Below are 25,815 nucleotides of genomic sequence, written 5' to 3'. Positions count from 1 at the left end.
AAAAGTAAAGCTATTGGGACTTCCTTTTTCGTTATTTAAAATTTTCTGCCTTCCTGACATCGTTTTAGTTATTCTGCAGAACTTTTGCATTCCGTTCATTTGTATGATTCATACTAGATGTGTATAAAGCCACGAATATCATAAAACTTGAGTTTTCTCTAAGAGATTAACATGGTCTCAAACTCAAACACCTTGAGAAGATCACAATAAATACCACCTGACGATATGTTACTATTTAAGACTACTATTCGATGAGTGAAAGCGTAAATAGTATTCTCAGTCGTGCAAACCTTAAGGAATTCAGACTGTGACATGCTAATCGAATTGTTTCCACTTGAGGACGTTACTTTTCGAATACTTTGGAAAAAAATATGTCAGTAACGAAATTGGACGGTAGTTGGTTAAGCCTTTCTTGCCATATTTCTTATGAGGTTGTTTAACGACGGTACATTCTAACCTGTGTGGAAAAAATCCCTTTGCCAGTGATGCATTGCACATGTCACTAAGGATATTACTTATTAAGATGAAACAACTTTTCAGAATTATGTTCGAAATTCCATAAACCCAATATGAGCTAGTTTTTTAGAATTTTTATGGTTGTCTTAATGTCAGTAACGGATTTTTGTGCTATTTCTAATTCCTTAAAGTTTTGTGGAATTACTTTTTTAATATATTCTCTTGCTTTTTCAGTCGAGGCATTTAATCCTATATTTGTTGCCACACTTAGGAAATGATTATCCAAAGTACTTGCATCTTGTGAATTACGAAACACGACATTGTCATAGAGTTCAATTGTGGAATTTAGAACACTGACTGAGTGTCCTGTCTCCCAGGCACATATGTCGCTTGTAGTTTTACTACTGTTTTATCCTTAAAATATTAATACATTGTTTGTAGTAGGAAAGTAATGTCTGATCTTGGCTTACTCTGGGCTTTACAAAAATTTCCCTCTTCCTTTCATATGCGATTTTAATTCCTTTGGTTATGTGTGGTCTACTTTTATAATGCATTTCTGTATAATTTTTAGGAAAGCAGCTTCTAAATATCGACACAAATTTCCTCATCAAATACCACCCCTTTTATCTTCTCTTAAAATATGGCACCTCATCAGTAATGCTCTCTGCTGTATATGAATCTGGCTCATGGTTGAAAGGTGTCAAAGTGTTTATTTCCCTTAATTAAGCGTCTGATCAGATAATCCATTAGCAATTGAGAGTACATTAATTGTTTCAGCCTGACCACTGACTATAAAGATGTTGTCAATCAGTGTCCTACTACTTTACTGCACACGATTTGGAATAATGACTACTGAAATTAGACTGACACGACCAAATAGTGATAGTAATTGATTTTTCCTGTGCTTATCTGTCAAGATATTTTCATCGATAGCTCTGGAAACTTGTAACTGTTCCTTATTATCTGACAGCAGCTGAATAATGCATTTAGATTTCCCACAAATCGCTGAAGGTTTCCTGGAGGAGATCTGTAGACTGTTACAATTATCAGAGAAGTATGCTGCAGTAACAATTCACAAGCAAATGCTTCTAGGTACTGATCATTACAAAAACTATTTGTTTCAGTATTTTTGCTTTGTATGCAACTTTTGCGTATGATTCAACTCCTTCTTCCATGTTAACTCTACACGAAAATGATGTAAGTTTATAATCCGTGTTATTTAACTTCTCCGTCCCTGTGGTTACATGTTTTTCAGAGGCACAGAAACTCTATTCTCCACATCCTCTCGGCATACAGTAATGTCATCTACCTTGGTTTTCAATTCTTTAAAGTTGTGTCGGCACGAGAATATCGAAATTGACCATAGAATGACGTAATCTGGTCGCCTCCCGAGTTCAGTCACGTTTCGCAGCAAGCTACATCGATGATCATGTCAACGTGAACAGCGCTTCAGAAGTGCTCCTACTCGTCGTCTGGGCCGCCGGACATATACCTAACACATTTCGTGTACTGAGTAAGTTCTTAAATGATAATATTGCCGCCATTTGACTGTATATCCGGTTGGAGAGTGCGAAGTGGGAGATACCACGAGGAAAGGATATGATAACCAACTAAGGATTACATCAGACGAGTGGGAGCATAGAATTTCAGATGTTTCAAAGTAATAGGAGAGCTAAAAATTCCGAAAAGTGAAAATGAAAGACTCTGTGCAGATTTAGTGGCGGTTAGCGACGTGAAATTCAAAGAAGGATGTCTAGCCACATAATATAGGGTAATATCAAGAGCAGCAGAAAATGGTATAAAAGGAATAGGGTTCTTTATGAATATGAAAGTAGGGCAGAGAGTATGATACTGTGGACAGTTTAGTGATAGGTCTGGTCTCATCAGATTCGACAGCAAACAAACGCCGATATGGTAGTCCGGATATACATGACAAATCGGAAGTAAAATGTGATACGGAGAAAGTATATGAGGATATAGAACGGGTGTGAAGAGGGTAGAAAACCTCATAATCATAGGGGGTTTGAAAGTGGTTGTACGACAAGGAACAGAAGAAAGGTTTACGAGAATGACAGCTTTTGAGTAAGGAGAAAGGATAACTGAGCTCTGCAATAAACTGAAGATGGCAATTGCGAAAACGCTGTTCAGGAGTCACATTAGGAGACGGTACGCTTCGAAAAGACATGGGACACGGTTAGATGGCAGCTGGATTACATCACGGTTAGACAGAGATTCCGAAATCAGATACCGGAATGTAAATTGTATCCAGGATCAGTTATACAGTTAGATGGAGAATAGGATTATGTTAAGATCATCTTTCGGAAGAATCAGTGAGGAGGAAGTGGGGAGGCCTTTTAAATCCGCTAAGGGTGTGGATACTACGATAAGGAATACCAGTGTAGGCACTTCAGTTGAAGATGAGAGGACATCGCTAAAGAGGGCAAGCGCAGCTGTTGGACAGACAAATAGAGTTACAAGGATGCTAACTGCGAATAAACCTTGGATAACAAGGGAAATACTGTAACTGGTCGACGAAAGAAGGAAATATAAAGATGTTCAGGGAGGGACAAGACGAGCCCAACAGTAGAAACACAGCAATATAAAGCATTTAAGAATCAAATGAATAAAAAGTGCAAGAAACCAAGCCGAAAGGGCTTGAGGAAACGTGTCAAGAAGTAGTAAAAGAAATGGCCGTCGGTAGGACTGACTGAGAATAAAAAAAACAAGCTTCAATGATATTAAAGTGAGGGCGATAGTAAAATTGACATAGCAGTGGACAATTCACTGTTAAACTGGGAGGAGAGTGAGGGTGGATGGAAATAATATATTCAAGGCCTCTGTGAGTGGGAGGAACTGTGTGATGGCGTGGCAGAAGAAACATGCAACAGTAAGTGTAGTGTTCCGATTACATATCAAGACATGTGTAGGAGAGTGTGTTACTGGTAAGCTCAGATTCTCTGTAACTTTATGCTGAATACACATGAACGGCTTATTCCGAGATAATGATTTCCCTTGATGCCTCTTTCCACTACATTGCGAGACACAGGTGTCGTTGATGTGTCGATACTACCCATCTCGCAAGATTTTTAGGTCACCGGATTCCATAATAGTCAACAACAAAATTTGGGTCTGTTCTGCCTTTTAGAATTAGCAGTCCTATTCTGTGGAATACATTCATTTTAGCATTTCGACGTAATAATAAGATTGCTAAACGTAAAATGAGTCGCTACACAGTAAATGTTCGTTCCTCAAGTTAAACTTAGGACCTAAGGAACAAGCATGTGAGCATATTTCTAGAAACGAAAATTAATGCACCAGTGAATCTCATTTAAAAGTTCCAACCAGTGAACGGTGTTGCCTTATACCAGGACTAAGTAGCAAATTCGTGAATGTTCACATAAACCAGTGTTTAGTAGTTGCCAAGCATGGCAACTTACATATCATAAAAATATAAACTACTCTGAGTATTTTTTGCTTCAAAATTACGCTGCAATCTCGTGCTCAAGAATTTCTGCGAAAAGAGTTAGCCTGAATATAAAGTGCCTGAACTAACGAGGATCGCGTGAGACCAAGGACTTAGAAGGGGTGATATCTAACCCATAAATAAGTATAGGTGACAACTAACAGAAATAGATAATGTCAGAGACGTAACGGTAAATAACGCAGAATAAATCTTTCACTGTACTCGTATTATCTACAATGAACTGAAAGTTATAAAGGTTCTCGAACATCTCCCCAGAAAACACAAAAAAGGGAATACTTTTGAAAGTGGAACATAATTATAGAGGACAGCAATTAATATCTAGCGTAGTTAATATAAATGTCAGGACTACAGTACGCACACAGTTGATAATGTAGCTAATATGTGTGGTGAAGTAAAATTTTTAAATTTACTCTTTTTTACATTGCTATTCTTCCAATGTAGTGAACGTTCCAAAAATTTTACAGTTCACTTTACGCAGCAATTTCTTCGTAAGTATCGAAAATTAAACACGTATTTTATATACATCACTCCATTTGAAGATTTTCATACTTGCGTCGCTATGAATACCATCCGTACTGAAATAATCGTCATGTACGATTCTAAACGCAAAAAGAAATCACAAAAATGACACTATAATTCTCTACAGCCATATGAAACTAGTGGTAAATACGCAAATCATGACGTGTTGATAACACTAGTCAACAGCCATTTTGCCTTTGGGATGTGATACATCAAATAGTATATATTTCCGTGTGTGGAGTCCGAATATACCGTTCACAATGTTCTAGCACGTACCATTTTGGAGTTTTCAAAGGTTTTTTTTTTTATTTCTCGTATTCAGTATTTCGATTTTTGCTGTTCTTCTGTTTTAATGTTTATTTGTTTGTTTTTGATTTGCAGAGGAGAGCTAGAAGATCAACAAATCGTTAGTAAATGGTTGGTGTGGTAATCCAGTGGTGTGAAAAAGAGTCCCAGTGAGTGTTTGCCGTGAAAGATAGTGCTAACTTTTTGAGTTTAAAAACTTACACTAAGAAAAATGGCAACTAGTAAATCTCGTTTCTGTCGAAACCGCCCCGACAACTTTTGTTATGCGTGTGGGAAATTCATTCCAAGAGCCCAAAGAATACCAATGACTGATTTTGATAAGAATGCATATAAATTGTATTTTGATTGTCCTGTTGGTGATCACCTCATATTGCCTGCATAAAAGCTGCACTACAATCTAAACCGAGTGGTTGAAAGAAAAACGCCGAGCCATGCCATTCGCTGTTCCGATTGGTGTGGTGTGAGCTCAAAGATCATTATTCAGACTGTTACTTCTGCCTTACAAATATTTTTGTACATTCAAGCCAAACTAGACATAAAATAAAGTACCCAATTGTATCTTCAGTGCATTTAACCTATGCCCCATGGTAAGGGATGATCTATTCCTGTCTGTAACTTGAAATCCATGGAACCAGACACCATGTGAAGCGAATCAGAAAGTATTGAACATACAGAAGAGAACTGCCCTCAATACCATGACACTTCGCATCAGTTCTTTAATTAAAAGGAATTGAACGATTTGGTTCACGATCTAAACCTTAGGAAACAGCAAGCTGAAATCTTGGGGTCGAGACTGCTACAAAGGAATCTTCTAGCTGCAGGGACAAAAATTTCCTGTTTCAGATCAATAGATGCTCCCTTTGCTCAATATTTCGATGTACAGAAATCAATGTGTGTATGTAGAGATGTCAATGGTCTGATGATGCAGCTAGGTGTACAACATAATCCTCAGGAGTGGCGACAATTTATTGACTCCAGTAAAATCAGCTTGAAAGTAGTACTATTGCATAATGACAGTGCATTTCCATCGATACCTTTGGCTTACGCACAAGACATTAAAGAAACTTATGAATCCATCGCATTGCTGCTAGAGGCAATCAAATATAAGGATCATGAATGACAGCTTTACTGTGAGTTAGATGTTGGTGCACTCTTTACAGGTTTACAGGCTGGATTCACAAAATACTGCTGCTTTTTGTGCCTTCGGGACACCTGTGACACCAAGAAATAATATACAGTCAAGGAATGGCCTATAAGGAAGTAATATATTCCTGGAAACGTGAATGCGAACAATACTTTGTAAAAGCTGTTGATAAAGAGGGTGAGGCCTTCAATCACTTCAAAGATAAGTTTTCCAATTTTAGGAGACGAAGCTGAAAGAGGGTATATGTGTTGGACCACAAATAATAAACTAGTTGAAAGATCCAACTTTTAAAACCAAACTCACAGATATCCAAGCTGCTTGGTCTCCTTTTAAAGCAGTTGTGAAGGGCTTTTTGGATAATAGAAAAGACAAAAACTATGTTACCATTGTGAATGATCTGTTGGACAACTATAAGAAAATGGGGTGTAGAATGTCGCTTAAAATTCACTTTTTACATTCTCACCTAGATTTCTTCAGGGAAAATTTGTGAGCCGTAAGCGATGAGCATGGTGAACGCTTTCACCAAGACATTCATACCATGGAACACCGTTACCAAGACCATTGCAATCCTTCGATGGTGGGTGACTACTGCCGGGGTCTTGTTAGGGACAGTGATGAAACGGCAAACAGAAGAGCTCCGTCGTCGCATTTTTCAAAATCCAAAGACGATTAAAAGTGAAAGTATCTTCTGAACTTATTTGGACCTTTTATTGGAATCATGCCCACATATACATACAAAGTAATATTGATTTCAAACGTTCTCAATGTGTATTGTTGTTTGACTAAATTGTGTCAATTTTCTCTATTAGCACTTTTTATTTTGCTGTGTGTCTAGAAAATGTGACGTCATAGAGAAAAACTGATTTCACCAGTGTATTCAGCACCTTAAAATTAGGTAAATCCATCCATTTGCAAACAAGATGTAGAAAAATTTTGAATTTGTTAACTAGTGTAATTTTTATGTAGCTGTACTATTGATTGGAATATAAAAGTGAAATTTGTCATTTCAAATGATGGTGTGCTGTTTCAACTGCAAAATTTTGGTTCTTCAGGTGCCAGTTTCTGTGGTATAACTTTTCTATAAATGTCAACCAAATTATGAACTGAAAATTTATTTCACACAACGATTTTAATCTTGTTGTATTAGTAGGTTAAAAGATACATCACTGGGTTGAGTAAATTTAGGGTAATCAGTGGCTGATCGTGATTTTAATGTGAACTGCACTATGTATAGCTTAGCTCAATCTTAGTATACAACGCAGCAAAATCTAAAGTGACAGAGACAGTAAAATAAGTACTTTCCTTGTTACTGTAACTGATGGTACCGTGACTATTCTAAAAGGCAAAGGACATTGTAGGTGTCTCAGTGTTGCGGCTATTTATTTGGAACTTTTGTTCTATACTATGGCATATTATAGAAACATGGATAAAATTAGGCCAAAAATAAAGACCACTAAAGACTCTACATTAAGTGCTTAAACGCATACTCGTAAAAGAAAATGAATTGTATCTTGCACAATGAGTAAATTATCTCGATTGTTTTTTACAAGGACAGTAATAAAAATATGTAAGAAGTGGTACAACATCCAATACACGATACATGAAGTATAAACGCAGTACTGTACCTTGAATGTCTGCTATTACTGCAATGTCTTTAACGCTCAGCTCTTTGTAGTTAGAAGTATGTGTTCAGGAGAACATAGTTAGTTCAACAACTCATTAATATTTGTACGTTCATAAAAATGGCACCGTTTTGACTTGAAAACGAAATTACATGATAAGTTTCAGGAAGGAACTTTTAAAATTATCAGCGTTTATGAATTATGAGTAACTGTATGTAAGTCCTCAAAGAGCTACTATATGATCAAAAGCCACTTAATCCCACAGTTATGCCATGAATGATTCTAATGTATTTTAACATCTTGTTCTCAATCCCAGTCATAAGCACAAGCTATATGTGATGCAAAAACTAAGTCTTACACTTACAGACTAATTTTATATAGTTTGACTAGAAACAGGAACTTTTCCCTATTTCTGTTACCTTGAGATGACAACATTTTGCGTTTACAGTGTATGCGTAGAAACCCTCATAACACTGTCTGGTGCTCCTCTAACGACGATGAGCCCACAATAAATCTGTCTGAAGCGTGACAGTATCGAATAGAGAGCGAATGAGTGACGCCACGAATTCCTTATCTACATTATGTGAAGATAACAACGACTTGAATGTGAAGTATTTTTCCGTGAAATTTTGGTTAGTGCCGCAATTTAATCGTCCGTTTATCGAGGAAAGCACTTCTTTTGTACCCATGACGCTCAAAGCTGTGTCTGTGGGTACCCCGTATCAGTCCAGCGGTTCAAAGTGCAACTTGAAACCCTTCCGCGGGCTGATGACCATTCCCATTTGGAAGTCCTCGAGCTCCTCGCGCGTGGCCGTCGTGGTCACGCGGAACGCCGGCAGCAGCCTGGAGAGGGCGGCGCGCATCTGCAGCTGCGCGTACTTGCTGCCCAGGCAGGAGCGTGGCCCGCCGCCGAAAGGCAGGAAGGCGAACGGGTGCCGCTCTTTGCTCTCCTCAGGCAGGAACCTGCGGCGAAGGGTCGACACTCAGAACCACACTTAAAGCGTCAACGAGACACAACACCGAGATGTATAGTGAAATACACTCCTGGAAATTGAAATAAGAACACCGTGAATTCATTGTCCCAGGAAGGGGAAACTTTATTGACACGTTCCTAGGGTCAGATACATCACATGATCACACTGACAGAACCACAGGCACATAGACACAGGCAACAGAGCATGCACAATGTCGGCACTAGTACAGTGTATATCCACCTTTCGCAGCAATGCAGGCTGCTATTCTCCCATGGAGACGATCGTAGAGATGCTGGATGTAGTCCTGTGGAACGACTTGCCATGCCATTTCCACCTGGCGCCTCAGTTGGACCAGCGTTCGTGCTGGACGTGCAGACCGCGTGAGACGACGCTTCATCCAGTCCCAAACATGCTCAATGGGGGACATATCCGGAGATCTTGCTGGCCAGGGTAGTTGACTTACACCTTCTAGAGCACGTTGGGTGGCACGGGATACATGCGGACGTGCATTGTCCTGTTGGAACAGCAAGTTCCCTTGCCGGTCTAGGAATGGTAGAACGATGGGTTCGATGACGGTTTGGATGTACCGTGCACTATTCAGTGTCCCCTCGACGATCACCAGTGGTGTACGGCCAGTGTAGGAGATCGTCCCCACACCATGATGCCGGGTGTTGGCCCTGTGTGCCTCGGTCGTATGCAGTCCTGATTGTGGCGCTCACCTGCACGGCGCCAAACACGCATACGACCATCATGGCACCAAGGCAGAAGCGACTCTCATCGCTGAAGACGACACGTCTCCATTCGTCCCTCCATTCACGCCTGTCGCGACACCACTGGAGGCGGGCTGCACGATGTTGGGGCGTGAGCGGAAGACGGCCTAACGGTGTGCGGGACCGTAGCCCAGCTTCATGGAGACGGTTGCGAATGGTCCTCGCCGATACCCCAGGAGCAACAGTGTCCCTAATTTGCTGGGAAGTGGTGGTGCGGTCCCCTACGGCACTGGGTAGGATCCTACGGTCTTGGCGTGCATCCGTGCGTCGCTGCGGTCCGGTCCCAGGTCGACGGGCACGTGCACCTTCCGCCGACCACTGCGACAACATCGATGTACTGTGGAGACCTCACGCCCCACGTGTTGAGCAATTCGGCGGTACGTCCACCCGGCCTCCCGCATGCCCACTATACGCCCTCGCTCAAAGTCCGTCAACTACACATACGGTTCACGTCCACGCTGTCGCGGCATGCTACCAGTGTTAAAGACTGCTATGGAGCTCCGTATGCCACGGCAAACTGGCTGACACTGACGGCGGCGGTGCACAAATGCTGCTGCAGCTAGCGCCATTCGACGGCCAACACCGCGGTTCCTGGTGTGTCCGCTGTGCCGTGCGTGTGATCATTGCTTGTACAGCCCTCTCGCAGTGTCCGGAGCAAGTATGGTGGGTCTGACACACCGGTGTCAATGTGTTCTTTTTTCCATTTCCAGGAGTGTATAATAGCGACAGGTCAGGCACACATAATAATATCTGCTCATCTTCTTTAAGCAGACACCTCCAAAAATCTTCACGAACGCTGTCATCTGGAAGCCTTACTTTCTCATGCTGGTTGTAAGTTAACTATGTGGGAGACTGATGCTAAATTTTTGAGCTTCGATGGTTTTGTTAAGCTTTTATGAGCAATACATAAATTCCCCTAGCTTGATTACGGAACTTGGTGAAAAACAAGGAATGTATCAAAAACCATCCCAACAAAAGTTAGTTCATGAAACAGTTAAGTGTGGAATATGCATCGTACTATACATTTTCTGCACTTATACACTGACTCAAAGAAAAAAAAAATCGCAACATGAAGGAGGAGTTGTGAAACGTAAACGAAAGTCGGTAGGCGTGTTTCTACATCTGAAAGGCGATGTCTTTTGAGATTTCGTGCCGGTCGTATAAGACTGGCACAAGTGGCACCACTATGAGGATTAAAATCAGGTCTGCTTTATATACGCTTTAACGGTCGTGAGCGTTAGTTACTTCTGAAATAAGACGTGGTGAGTTGATGTTAATTGACAATGCCATTCAGGTGACAAAGACATCATTATCAACAACTTAGTCAGCTCCAGCGAGGTCGTGTAATAGGTCTTTGAGTAGACAACAGATGTTATATCTGCGATATTGCAGAAATACTTGTTAGTAATGGTTGCTTGCTGCGGTGGCCGTGACTCCGGTCGGCCATATTCCCCCACCGAGAGCAAAGACCGTCGTGTTTGGCGTATGGCTCCGGCGAATCGTACTCATTCTGTGTCACCCATATGAGCAGCAGCTGGCACCAGAGCGACAAAATGAACTGATATAAATCGAATACTTCAAGGATAGTTCAGTTCCATCCGTCCTGAAGCGTGCATATCACGGACTGTGTGCCCCCGCTATTTGTGACTTCAGTGATTTCAAGTGAGAGCTCATTGGAGGGCAGGATGGAGGCCAGTTATGTCTTCTGATGGAACTTTTTTCTGCCTCGGTGCCAGTGATAGCCGCGTGTTGGTTAGGAGGACGCCAGTTGAAGGCCTGTAACCAACCTGTCTCCGTGCCAGAGACATCGGACCTACACCTGGAGTTGTGGTCTGGGACACGATTTCGTACGACAGTAGGAGCACTATCGTGGTTGTCCTACGCAATCTAACTGCCAAATTGTATGTCAGTTTGGTGGTTAGACTGTTGTGCTGCCTTTGCTGAACAGCCCTTCTTCAAATGTATGTGAAATCTTATGGGACTTAACTGCTAAGGTCATCAGTCCCTAAGCTTACACACTACTGAACCTAAATTATCCAAAGGACAAACACACACACCCATGCCCGAGGGAGGACTCGAACCTCCGCCGGGACCAGCCGCACATAACACCCCTCCAGAGCTATTTTCCAACAGTTTAATGGTCGTCAACACACCACTGCTGTAACCCTATATACTCTACACGGCATCGACGTGTTGCCTTGGCCTGTTCGATCACTAGATCTGTCTACAGTCGAGCTCATATGGGACATGTGCGTAGGTCACTCTACCGCATTAACAAAAACCATTAACAGTCTCTTAATTGGCAGGCAGACTGCAACAGGCACAGAACTCCATCCCACAAACTGACACCCCATACCTGAAAAAAAAAAAAAACAACGCATTCAAGTTTGCAGGCATGTGCTCAACTTTCTGTCGTTAAACCGTATGTTAATGTACGTGCATCTCATATTTGGAATGGCTTATCTCCTGCATACCTTAACCTGTGACCTTGCTAAGTTCCTCATTTAAATATGTTTCCTAGACAGATGTATTCTCGAAATTTCATTATTCTACATTCACTATTTTTAGTTGTTGCGATTTTTTTCCGTCAGTGCCGGCCGGTGTGGCCGAGCGGTTCTAGGCGCTATAGTCTGGAACCGCGCGACCGCTACGGTCGCAGGTTCGAATCCTGCCTCGGGCATGGATGTGTGTGATATCCTTAGGTTAGTTGGGTTTAAGTAGTTCTAAGTTCTAGGGGACTGATGACCTCAGCAGTTAAGTCCCATAGTGCTCAGAGCCATTTGAACCAATTTTTTTCCGTCACTGTAGCTTACGCCTGTGAAAGTGAAGGCTACGTGAAGTGAAACTGTGAAGCAGTCAATATCGAATGGTACCTAAGTAAAATTACTCATACATGCAATGATAAATGAAAACAGTACTAAGAAACATGTGGTAATGTAACCGGTGCAATTTCAAACTCTCAGATTTTTAAATGCTTATTTTGGTAAAGAGACAGTGTAAAGCGTACTATTTTAGCCCATTCAGTGACATTTTTTAAATTCCATGTGATATGTGGTCTAGGAAGATGTGAGATGTATCGTTATAAATAAGAAAGCAGAAAAATGTATAAGCGCTTGTATTTCAAAATGGTGCAAATGGCTCTGAGCACTATGGGACTTAACATCTATGGTCATCAGTCCCCTAGAACTTAGAACTACTTAAACCTAACTAACCTAAGGGCATCACACAACACCCAGCCATCACGAGGCAGAGAAAATCCCCGACCCCGCCGGGAATCGAACCCGGGAACCCGGGCGTGGGAAGCGAGAACGCTACCGCACGACCACGAGATGCGGGCGCTTGTATTTCAAGAGGAAGGTGATGGAGAGTTTCAAAACAGTGATGTCGTGAGGACTGATAGAAACAAGTATTAGTGAATGCAGTTGTTTTCAAACTGTGCCGGGTGAAACAGACTCCAAGAATGTAAATACATATTACGAAGAAAGGAGTGACTTACGTACAGAAGTGACGGATAGAGTCATTTTAAATTAAAATCGTGTGAATTGCTGAATAATAAGTGATTAACAGTGAGAAATACTTTTAAACGTTAATGAATATAGTTAAGGTACAGAAAAGATGTAATTTATATTATTTGTTAAGAGTAAAACAACGCATGAATCAAATTCGATAAGTGATGGTCTTATGTTATCCGCCATCTTAGTTAAATACTGCAGCGGCTGTTTTAAATCAAACTACTAAGGACACATGATTCTTGATATTCAATTTTCGCAATAAGAATTGTGTATTCGTGACCCAAAACCTACGCAGAAATTGTAAATTGGACTTAGATTATGAATAATCTTTAAACATGGTCCAAACAGTATCTTACGTGGTGAAATTGTTGTTAGCTAATACATGAACGCTGATTATTCCGTAAGATCTCGCAGGACTTTTTTTTTTTTTTTTTTTTTTTTTACAGTAAAGAATACATTAGTGTTGCGCGTGTGGTATTGTTTAAGGAAACATGTTGCCACCTTGAGTAATAAATGGTTCAAATGGCTCTGAGCACTATGGGACTCAACATCTTAGGTCATAAGTCCCCTAGAACGTAGAACTACTTAAACCTAACTAACCTAAGGACATCACACACACCCATGCCCGAGGCAGGATTCGAACCTGCGACCGTAGCAGTCCCGCGGTTTTGAGTAATAGCTTGCTGAATTGTGTGAGATCACTCTTGTGAAAAAATTTAGTGCCATTTACAGTGCTTGACAGACAAAATTGGTGCACGTTCCGAGTTGGAGATTTCTTTAATTGGATAACTATCTGTAGCCGGGAGAGCCAGCGATTAAATGAAACCTCATATTACGCTAATAATAAGTAATTGGTTTTGTTGTAGTCCTGCCCAAGATTTGTAAAATACTGCAATCCTATTCGCACGCCACAGTTTCCTTTTGAGATGAGTATGATTGTTGTTACGCTATTGCAGCCAAGATCCTTAATACAAAACGTCAGTTTACAACACTTATTAATTACTCGGCAGTCTTAATAAAAAATACATGAATCGAATCTGTTACAGAATACAGTTCCCTGTACGGGTCTCTGCATGATGTTCTTCAGTATATACTTTTAGGCTCAGGAAACTTCAGCTTGGTTTAAATTGATGGTTACAGAAAGAAAACTCCTGTATGACATTATACAAAGAAACTGTGCGAAGTACGCTACATGTTGTCGTTCGTGTATAACTTGAAGTACAACGAAAGTGACGCCCCTAAGAGATTAAAGAATCGTTGCAGTTTTTAGATAAATTATAGACGGAGGCAGGTGGTACCTGTCCGGACGGAAGGAAAGCGGGTCGTCCCAGACGCGCGGGTCGCGGTGCAGGAAGAAGACGAAGACGACGGCGGTGCACCCCGCGGGCAGGACGGTGGGCGGGTCCCCGGCCAGCGCCACGTCGGCGGCCAGCTCGCGGGACAGCAGCGGGCCCGGCGGGAAGAGGCGCAGCGCCTCCTTGATGACGCGCTCCTGCAGCGCCTCGTCGTGCCTCGCCGCCTCCTGCACCTGCAACAGGCGACCCAGGGGATCGACAGCTGCCCCAGCGCCACGCCATTCCGTCACTCTCGCTGTGCCCCCTCAGGTGGAGCCATTCATTGCGGCAGGTTAATGGTCTAACTCTAGTTGTTCAACAGGTGTACAAAGCTCCTCCTCCGCATACTTTCTTATGGACGTCAATTAAGTGGCTCGATTGTTTATCAGAAACCAGTAATCGCAGTAAATGGTAAACATCAAGAGTGTAATAAAGCTGTTAAAACGGAAAAATTACGCTTTTCAGCACATCATACGTGAGGAGCTTGAATTGACAGGCTGTGTACTGAGTGCACAGATTTAATTAAAAGACAAGTTGGTAAACACTGCTTACAACTTAATTAATAATTCCCTTGCCGCATGTCTTTCAAGGTTAGAGCGTGTGAACAGCTTTCAATTGGTATCAACAAACAGAGGCTGGTTAGCTAATAGAAACTGAAAGCTGTTCATGTTTCATAACCTTGCGAGACATTCAGCCAGTGAATTATTAACTAAGCTGTTAACAGCTCTTACCACCGTGCGTTTGAGTTGAATCCGTGCACTTAATACACAATCTGTTGTTTATACTGGTCTTGTATGATGTGCCGCAACTCAGTGCAGGTTGTTCAATCGGGAATCATCTAGATAAAAGAAGTAACCCCTTCAAATGTACTGTTCGATGACTGAAGTTTAATCCAACACTTTTGTGGCGTGAAGGGTATTATGCCAGAGAACTTCGGTTTAGAATGTATCTGGCTTTATGATTCCCTAAAGGCAGTCAACGTATCACTTATGAGGATACTAACGTAATAATCTGTAAGCCAGTTCAGACAAAAGTAAGCGCAGGGTCGTCCACACCGTGAAACCTCTCTGTAAAAAAAAAAAATAATAATAATAATAATAATAATAATAATAATAAAAATGAAATGATCTTATGGCAAACTCTGATGGATAAACAGAATACTTAAAAGAAATGTAAATCCCTATCTGTTTGATGTGTCACATTACACATTTTCCGTCTGCAAATGATGAGCGGCATCCACAACGCCTGATTCCTGAATAGATTATAATGGTCTTTAGAGCAATGAAATAACTGAACTAGGTGAACTGTAGTCAACAAAAACAATTTCTCATTGCAGTCGATCGTATCTTGTCAATTTCACGTTATGTATACAAATAAAAAGCCTTGTAATGATTGTTACACACTCTTTATAAGAAACACGTTATTACAAACCGTTCAATAGCCAAGATTGCACAATACAATTTTTATTGGAGACGTCCGGTTTCCATAGTCTTAGCTGTCATCGTCAGGTCTAACACTTTCTTGTAGTAAATCATGATCATTTTAACCTGGACCTCATGCACAAGAAAAAAATTTTGAAATTTGTGGTAAGATTTTATGGGACCATACTGCTGATGTCATCGGTCCCTAAGCTTACACGCTGCTTAATCTAACTTAAACTAACTTACGCTAAGGACAACACACACTCATGCCCGAGGCAAGATTCGAACCTCCGACGGGGTGAGCCGCGCGAACCCTGACCGGACGCCTGACCGGCTGGCTACTCCGAGCAGCTCGTGCACAAGATGTCGGATGGATAAAACCCAGCGCATTATAAACGTCTGTAATCGCTAAGATATTTAAAGTATTTCAAGTGTTGTAGTTATGGCAAACGTTTATAATAATAAGAGTTTTATCCGTTTGACATCTTGTGCATGAGGTTCAGCGTAAAATGGGCATGTTTTAGAACAACAAAAAGTCGTTTAACACCTGAACATGACAGCTAAGAGTGTTTAAACCTGTTGTCTTGAATAAAAATATTTTGTGCAATCTTGGCTTAGAATGCATTTTAACAATTAAAAAAATCGCCCATCAGTGCCCTTGTAATGAGACATTCAGTCTAATTAACGAGTTAATCAAATTTTTATAAGTAACGGAGAATTTTTGCCAATGTGTGGGCAAGAAATTTTTAAATGTTATGTATATTGACGCACATTTTCGGCAGTTGTTGCTTAAAAATATAAATATGATACATACATTGGCCACGAATCTGTGTGTCGCTCTTTTAACGTGCATCGACATGGTTACGCCACCTAGCGTGACCTAGTCTTCCTCCCAGTACACATAGTGGCGCAGGCTGTCGCTTGTATGGTATTTCAACAGCTAGGGTCGAAATGTGCAACTAATGGTGCTACTTGTATACCACTAACGACAGATTTTGACATCTGAATCAAAGTCTCATGTATTTACATCTAAAATGGTATTATTTCTGTAGTAAAAAGCGTTTTGTTCTTGAATATTTTTCCTTTACAACTGATTTGTGTAAAACATTTTCGTGTCTATGAAATTTGCAACCCAATATCTGTTACTTTATTTTGCTTATAATTGGTCATCAGATGATCGGTTAAACCCGAAATGCGTCACGACAGTTAATAAACAAATTCAGAGAAAATGATCGACTATTTTTAGAGACCTATACTGTCTTTTTCCAATAATGATTTCGATCATGGCCACATGGCTGTACAAGGACTTTTAGTCTGATTTAGAATTAAGTGGTAATAGTCAACCAATGTATTTCAATTTGCTAAAACCGAGTATTGTTATTGCGCACTTTTTTGTAATTTATTTTTTATTTAAATTTATGTGTACTTACTCTAAATATTCTTCAAGGGTCAAATTTCGTACAAAGAGCAAATCATTTCATTTTACAACCACTCAAATGTTTAATGTACTGAGTGGTTATAATTAAACTATTCCTATTTAACACATTACAATACTGCAACTAGTTACCGTACGAGTATTTCGAGTGTGGGGTGCATGATTTCCATGTGTCACAGCGCCACCGTCCAGTCCCGGCCATGGGCACCAGGTGGAGTGATCAGTCATGTTCATTCATAGTCTCATACACCTAGCCAGTCTTATTGCACTTGTTGATGTGTGAACATGAGCTTGGACAAAATGAGCAGAGCATTATTATCAACACGAAAGTAATGGAGCAGCGCACTTCAAGAATATCATCGGCTGAGACGATTACGAAAGAGTCACGACAGAGGAACATCCCGTGGTCCATGACCGCCAGGTACTTCGAACAATTTTCAAATGGTATCCGTACAAGATCCATATCCTACAGCAGCTTGCACCACAGGACGTACAACGACGCGCTGACTTCGCTTTCCACTTTATCGTAAGGATTGAAGTTGATGAGGGCTGGCCCTGGACCATCCTATGCACAGGCGAAGCTAGTTTATCTCTGGCGGGTGAGGTGAACACACAGAATAGCCAAGTGTGGGGATCTTCGTCTCCACTCACTGTTCATGAAGTTCTTCTGTGTGGTGAACGTTTCATCGTATGATGTGGCTTCATGGATACGTTCATCATTGCGTTTTTTGAACAGGTTGGCGCTCAAGCACCAAAGACGGGCACCGTTACTACGATATGCCTCGCCAGCATGTCATACCCACTCTACAGGAGAGAGACGCATTGGACTACACAATTTTTATGCAAGATGGGGCCCCACCACACATCGCTCGTAGAGTTCACCTGCTTCTCCGAAACGTATCTGCAAACGGATGAATTACCAGATGATCGTGGCCAAATGTTCTGCCGGCACGATCACCTGATATCACTCCCTGTGATTTCTGGTTGTGGGGCTACCTGAGACGGCCGGTATGGCCGAGTGGTTCTAGGCGCATCAGTCTGGATCCGCACGAGCGCTACGGTCGCAGGTTCGAATCCCGCCTCGAGCATGTATGTGTGTGATATCCTTAGGTTAGTTAGGTTTAAATAGTTCTAAGTTCTAGGAGACTGATGATCTCAGACGTTAAGTCCCATAGTGCTCAGAGTCATTTGAACCATTTTTGGTCTACCTGTCCTAGGACAGGGCTTACAAGGGGAACATTCGCGTATATGCTGATGTGAAGCGCAACATATCAAGAGAGGTAGCCAGTATACCTACGGATGAGCTTCGTTCTGCTGTACAGAATGCAATCCTGGGTTTTAAGACGCCTCTGGACAGTGATGGGGGCCATGTTGAGCCCCTTTTGTAGCAGGAATGTGACCGGTAAGTAATTTTATGATCTACAGTACCAGCACATTAAAGGTGTTTCAATTGAACTGATTCTGCGTTTCCTTTTCCCCATGTCCTTGACATCGGTACTCGCTCGGTAGTTAGTTATTTAAAAAGAGGAAGTTTAATTACAGCAACCTAGTGTAAGGTGATGACAGCTTTCATCATTTGATAGCTCGTTAGCTCCGAGTGCGATATGTTGCAAGCTATTTCATGAAAAATAACATATGTAAACACTAACGAGACTGTATACTTTTTAAAACGATAGAAAAACTGCTCTCATTTTTAATATCATATTTAAATTTCGTTAACAGCCAACAAATAATCGCACATATGTTTCTCAGACTTAATTCTTCGTGCAAAGTATGGTGCGGTTGCACTTTAGCCTTTTCCCACAGTTGCATTCTCTGCATGGGAAGCACTGCAGAATTTCATTATGTCTTCTCAATATGTACAAGAATTACAAAGCGATAAAATGTAAAAAGAAAGAAAATTAGAAAAGTACGACTTTGATCAGTGCGCTGTTTTGATATGCAATGGAAAGCGTGATATATCCCGTTTGGCCGTAGCTAAGCAACCACCGCTTTCGCGTTCACACTCGTGGCAGGCCTTCTCAGTCGTGCTGACTTAACAGTGCATTGGATAAAGATGGGGCTTAGTGGTTGACCACCGATAGATGGACGACGGATATTCAAAGACAAGGGCCCGCAGTGATGTAGGACATGGACGCTACAAGCAACTGCCAGAACTGAACATCACTTTGATCGAGAATGTGCTGCTGATCTATCGGTTTACGTACCTGAGAAACATGTCGCTCGGATTTAGAAAAGGACGGCCCTTGTATTGCATTTGCGGTTTGTTATCTGTGGAAATCACGGGCAAAGTAGAATGGCCGAGCCGTATGGACTAGTATGCTGAGCACCTTAGGTATAGAATGTACGAGCTGATATTCGGAGCTGCCCGTTGTGCTATAGCGTTCTTCATTGCGTGTGTTTTGGGCTACCATTGCTAAATTTTTTTATATCGTTGGTATTTTTGTCTATGGGCCTTGAGCTGTGTTTTTAATTTATGAATATTGAATGAGCTGCTTCAGCAATCTATTTTTAACTCAGCACAAATACAAGTTCAGTTTTCCTGTCTTAGTTGAAGCTATGTGGGCGTTCTCGTCCACATTTATTTATACTCACGTTTATGGAATTAACCTCAATAATTTCAAATTAAAATCATGCTATGTACATTGGTAAAGGTTTCTGACTGTGTATTATACAGATACTTGTGTCTATCGGATTAGAACTACAGTAATCTCAATTTAAAATCAAGTTATGTACATTGCTAAAGGTTTCTGTCTGTCTATGATACAGATGATCCTGTCTATCGGGTTCTAGCCCGATTCGTAATTTATCATTATTACTTGTGCTGGCTTTAGTATTCAAAGTTAACTTCACCACTTGTTGGTGAAGCCAGTTGAGCGTTGTTCTTCATATTTTATTTATACATTTTATTATTATGAAACATGTGGCAATTGACATGTTTTGCTCTCTCTTTTAGCTCATGTTTTGCCTCATTTAATCTATGTCGAAACAGAACATTAAGAGGGGACGACATCTGAAGCTGAATCTCTGATTATAAAATTGTGTTGTACATTTATTTGCATGCATTGACGATCGGCAACCTTTACGTAAGAAACTATTAGGAGTAACATTTTCAAAAATAAAATGGTCTTTTCCGGTTCAATGTTATGTTTCTGTGACCAGGCATCGTACTACTCAAATCTCCTTGCTTAGTACTCAGGATGTTCCAGCGCTATCGTTCGGAAGAAACAAACATCAGACGGATACTTTAAATAGTTGAACATTTGGACGAATGGACTGGGAATGCAGTAGGGCAGATGTAGGAAGGAAATAATGACTTCGAGCCGCACAGGGTACCGCGGCAACGCAACGGATGGAGTTCGAAATTTATGCAGGATTCGAACCTGAATGCTCTGCTTCTCTATATCGGTTGCCTTAATTGCCACGGCCATCCAAGCAGGCTGCCCGTTAGACCCAGATTCCCAACTTCCTGCTCGAAACAACGCGACAACGTCCATCCATTAACCATCTGCCGTGCACATTTCTGTTTCCCGTATAAGTTCGATCGTTGGTTGTGCATCGACACTGCAACTTTTCCATCAAACAGCAGTCGTACCAATAGAATTATATATATGACTGGTCTGTTGTATTGTCGCAATCTATTTCACATCCTGTTTCTTTACCATTCCTTTCACCTCAGCTGTTCATGTTAACAGAATCTTTCGTCGGTTGTTGGTAGAACAACATTATAATAAATGAAAAGCACCAGTTTGCTTTTGTTCTACAACATTACTTTTATTGTTAACCGGTTTTTGGCTTACAAGGCCGTCTTCAGACATTTACAGCTGTTCACTTACACTGAAGCGCCAAAGAAACTGGAATAGGCGTGCGTATTCAAATGCAGAGGTATGGAAACAGGCAGAATACGGCGCCGCGATAGTAAACCCCAACATAAGACTACAGGTTCCTGGCGCTGCTACAGTGGCAGGTTATCAAGATTAAAGTGAGTTTGAATATGGTGCTGTAGTCGGCGCACGAGCGATGGGACACAGCACATCCGAGGTAGCGATGAAGTGGGGATTTTACCGTGCGATCATTTCACGAGTCTACCAGGAATATCAGGAATCCGGCAAAACATCAAATCTCCGATATCGCTGCGGTCAGAAAAATATCCTGCAAGAACGGTACCAACGATGACTGAAGAGAATAGTTCAACGTGACAGAAGTGCAACCATTCTGTATGTTGCTGCAAATTTCAATGCTGGAACATCAACAAGTGTTAGCGTGCGAACTATTCAACGAAACGTCATCGATATGGGCTTTCGGAGCCGAAGGCCCACTCGTGTACCCTTTATGACTGCACGACACAAAGCTATACGCCTCGCCTGGGCTCGGTTACACCGACATTGGACTGTTGATGACTGGAAACATGCTGCCTTCATATTGTATCGACCGGATGGACGAGTACAGGTGTGGAGACAACCGCATGAAGCCATGGTCCCTGCATGTCTGCGGGGGACTGTTCAATCTCAAGCTGGTGGAGGTTCTGTAATGGTGTGGAGCGTGTGCAGTTGAATTGATATGAGGCCCCTGATACGTCTAGAACAGAGGTTCCCAAACTGGAGGGCGAGCCCCCCTGGGGGGAGGGGGGGTGGGGGGCGTGACGATGTTGCAAGGGGGGCGCGGGTGGAGTTAGCGGTATAAATCTAATACATCTTTTTAATATCGATATTTTAATAAAATGATTGTGCAGGTATTAATGATAGATTATGGTGCTAAATGCAATCGTTTGTCGTCCCAATTTTCGCAGTCCTATCTCATTAACCGACCCTAGAACATACAGCTTTTGGAGATCACGTTTAGAATGTCACGTTTAGAATGTCACACACAGAAACTCTCAAAATTACGAAGGCGATATGCGTTAATTCTAATATATCAGAGTTGTAAACAACTTCCTTCTGACAATTGGAAAACAGAAAAGTTAGGTATTAACTATTCCGTACATTTGTACACATGAACTGAACGTAATCATGTTATAACTTTTAGCCGTAGTAGGCTACGTTCATCAGAGTAATAATTACTTATACTGCGTAACTGCAAAAATGCCGTTTTATTACCCTGTCAACCCGCGGACCCCCATGTGATGCGATTACAGTGACTTTAACAGACTGTATACGCTTCAAATGAAGTGGCGGGTTCGTAATTTGGACGCCAGGGTTATGTGCTTTGTCTCCAGAAAAATGTGCACAACGTGTATGCGAAATTAGTATTAGTGTTCGTTCTGATCAAAGTACTTCACGCCGTTCTGGGAACATTGTCGTGAGTGCCAACAATGAAACATAACCCAGCTAGGTAGACAATGAAGTCCATTATTGAGGCTATTTTTTTTTTTTCGAACGGTCAGTACTACAACTCCTTCATTCGGATCACTTATCTGACAGAACAGTTATTTTTCTGCTGCATTTTTGAAATACGGTTATAATTTCGTTTGAAATTAGTGTACGTTCTTTGCTGTGACAATGGCTTCTTTTGGTACGAGTACAGAGATAACTGCTTGGCACTGTACACAGTTTCCAGCGATATGTGAGGTGTATCCGTGACCTTACTTAATTACTGTGAAATTTGACACCCAATTCATTATAATTACTATTAAAAACAGTCTTGATCACGATTTATGTTGTTAAATAAATCGTGATCAAGACTGTTTTTAATAGTAATTATCTATAAGACATTGATCACTGCTGTGCCCATAATGTATTCAAAAGTAACCCAATTCATTGATGTTATCTCAAAACTTATAAGGTTTCGTTTATAAGTAACGAAAGATAGGGGCACGAAAACGATTTTCGCATAAAACCCCAGGCTGCATTGCTCAGAACAGCACCGCAGAACAGGTAGCAAATTCTTAGGGTGCCTGTGGGCTGTTTCCGCCCTAATCCGGGAAAAGCCCGTTTCTCCCAGCAAGAGCTCTGCTCGGCCACCAGGTCGCAGACAGTCAGTGCACTGACTACCTGCGCTGCGGCTGGGCTTTCCCGTTCTTCACCCCACTCCTCACAGGCAGTCATCTGAGGTGCCGACAGATGACAGTAGCTTTCCTTTATTTCAGTTGGTTGCTTGCAGTTGTTGACACATCTGATGTACTCGATTTTGCTGAAATCGCGTTGAATCTTTCACAGTTGTGCCTCAGTAAAATCAGTGTTAGTGTTTTCTTCTTACATCACCGTAAGTGTCGTGAAAAAACGTAAATATAATGATGATTATATCAAATACGGTTTTGCTTCTATACAAAAAAATGGTGTTGACCAGCGGCAATGTGTTATTTGATAAGAGGTATTGAGCAATGATTCCATGAGGCCTTCTCGTCTGGAACGCCATTTGAGGGCAAAGCATGGTGCATTGAAAGAGAAGCCGAAGGAATTTTTTGCTGCAAAATGTGATAATCTGAAACGGATGAAGTTGGACACTGCTGGATCCTTCACTCAGACATCAGAAAAGGTACTGGAAGCCTCGTATGAGTTATCGCTACTTATTTAAAGCACCAAGAAAAGTCATATTATCGGAGAGACACTAGTCAAACCCTTCTTGTTGAAAGCTGCTGATATTGTTCTTGGGTCAGAATGTAAACAAAAACTTTCACAAATACAGCTTTGTGACAATACTGTGAAACGTCGGATTGATGATATGGCCGAAGAATCAATTAGTTATGGCCGTCAAACAATCGCAGTTTTTCGCAATACAGTTAGACGAGAGTACTAACGTTACGAATTGTTGCCAACTACTAGCTTTCGTTCGCTATATAGAAAATGAAGCAATTAAAGAAGAGTTGCTGTTTTCTACAGAGTTAAAGATAACTTCAAAAGCAATTCATATAATGGCAGCCGTCTCTAAATTCTTATGTAAAAATGAGTTAATGGCAGAAACTGATAGGCATATGCACAGTCGGCGCCCCATCAATGCTTGGATGTCGCTCAGGAATCGTGCAGATGGTCAGAGAAAAAAATCCTAGTGTTACTGCTGTCCACTGTGTAATACACCGTAAAGCATTGGCAGCTAAGACACTTCCAAAGGAACTCAATCATGTCTTGAAATTGTGCATCAAAATCGTGAACAATATTAAAAAGGGTGCCTTAAATTCCAGGTTATTTACGGCTCTTTGTGAAGATTTGGGAGCGGAGTATAAAACACTTTTATTTCATACAAAAGTACGCTGGTTCTCAAAAGGAAATATGCTAGGAATTTAATTTGAGCTTTGAGACGAAGTGATGCAGTTTTTGGAAAATAACAAACAAACTGAATTGTATGTGGAATTTAGAAAGCCCGGTGTTCATGTTGCATTGGCTTATCTGTCAGATATTTTCGAATCTTTCAACACATTGAATTTGTAAATTACAAGGTGGAGATGCCATAAAAGCGTTTACTGATACGTTGCCACTATGGAAACGTAAAATTTTAACCTGCAATTATTCCTGCTTTCCCAGATTGTTTGGAATCCTGGAAGAAGCCCGATTTCACAATGATTTTAAGGATTTTAAGGATACTGATACTAAGAGTAACATATCGAGCCATTTGCAGCATCTCATTGATTAATTCGAACGATACTTGCCTGACAGTTGTGATGATAAAATTTATTATAGGTTAGCGACGGATCCATTTCACGTTGAGAGGAAGTCTTAGAAATTAAAAAAAATATGGCTTTGAGAAGATGGATAGGCCATTATTTTGGGTGAAATATCTCACGGTGTATCCCAGCACAGCAAAACTAGCACTGAAACTGTATTTACCATTTTCAAACACTTATTTGTGCAAAAGAGCATTTTCAACGGCAGTGACGATAAAAAATAAGCTTAGAAGCAAACTCAGTATTGCCAATGATTTACGTTGCGCAGTTTCTTTCATTCAGCCAAGAATTCAAAATCTTGTAAAAAATATGCAAGCTCATCCTTCACATTGATTTATTTGTTTGTTTGTTGCCATATGTGTGTGGAAATAACATTTTTATAATAAATACATCACATTATAAGAGAACTTGTTATTTTTATCCTAACTATCCTTACATGTAGCTAATACTGTAAAATTATAAGAAACTATTTCGAAGAAACAATATAAAATAAACATAGTGAATCTGATTTAAATATAAATACTGCGTGTGATCCTTATGGATTCTGATGTTACGTGTGGTATGTTATTTCAACTAATAATAGTATTTCTTCTGGATGACGACACAGCGAAAGTTTATCCTAGATATGGCAAGCGAAGAGTAGTCCTAAAATCGTATACTGGTGAAGAAATGGTGTGCAGCAAGGGAATGTAATCAAGGTAAAGAAGTTGTTTTATTCATACTTTTTAAAGTTCTGTGTAGTCAGCAAAACTATTTCGTAAAACTTATTTTTTATTTTTTGTCTGGTTCTGAGAACTGGGCGTTTGTCTCCGTTCGGTAACTGTCGTCGTTCACATAAATGCCAACCTATGCGCAATGACAATGGGGAGTGCTACAGGCGTATAAATCAGTGATGTTCGTTAACACCGTGACTGAGTGACTATTTTTGAAAATGAGTGAAAGTAATAAGCTACACTCAACTTAAAATAATGGCCCGCATCCACTAATCTGCAAAGGTCGCAAATATTTTTCCTTGTTTATCAGGGACTTTCTTTACTTTAGGAGTGGCTTATAATCATTAGAATAGACTGATGACGTAATAACTGCGACTCGATACATTAACAGCCCATCATATTACATGACGTCACCATCACAAATTTTTCAATAGTTTATGGATAATTAATATAAATCTCTATATTTTTTTTAGGGGGGCAAGGAAGTTTTATTTTCGGCAGAAGGGGGCGTGACAAACAAAAGTTTGG

At 40.9% G+C, this 25,815-nt stretch overlaps 1 protein-coding gene across 1 annotated transcript in view; it reads right to left on the bottom strand.

The window, feature by feature from the left end:
* Window positions 1-6,738: 6,738 nt before the first annotated feature.
* LOC126262432 (cytochrome P450 4V2-like) overlaps window positions 6,739-25,815 on the bottom strand; it is a 142,949-nt gene continuing 123,872 nt past the window's right edge. Inside the window, exons 6-7 of the mRNA XM_049959073.1 lie at window positions 14,086-14,315; window positions 6,739-8,494 (exon numbers count right to left, since the gene is read on the bottom strand). Of these exons, the coding sequence (XP_049815030.1) occupies window positions 8,254-8,494; window positions 14,086-14,315 (471 nt within the window). The 3' untranslated portion in view covers window positions 6,739-8,253. The remainder of the gene's footprint in view (window positions 8,495-14,085; window positions 14,316-25,815) is intronic.

This window comes from Schistocerca nitens, chromosome 6, assembly GCF_023898315.1.
Source record: "Schistocerca nitens isolate TAMUIC-IGC-003100 chromosome 6, iqSchNite1.1, whole genome shotgun sequence".
Lineage (NCBI taxonomy): Eukaryota > Metazoa > Arthropoda > Insecta > Orthoptera > Acrididae > Schistocerca > Schistocerca nitens.
The sequence above is the reverse complement of the archived record's forward strand: the minus strand, read 5'-3'. Positions and strand labels throughout refer to the sequence as shown.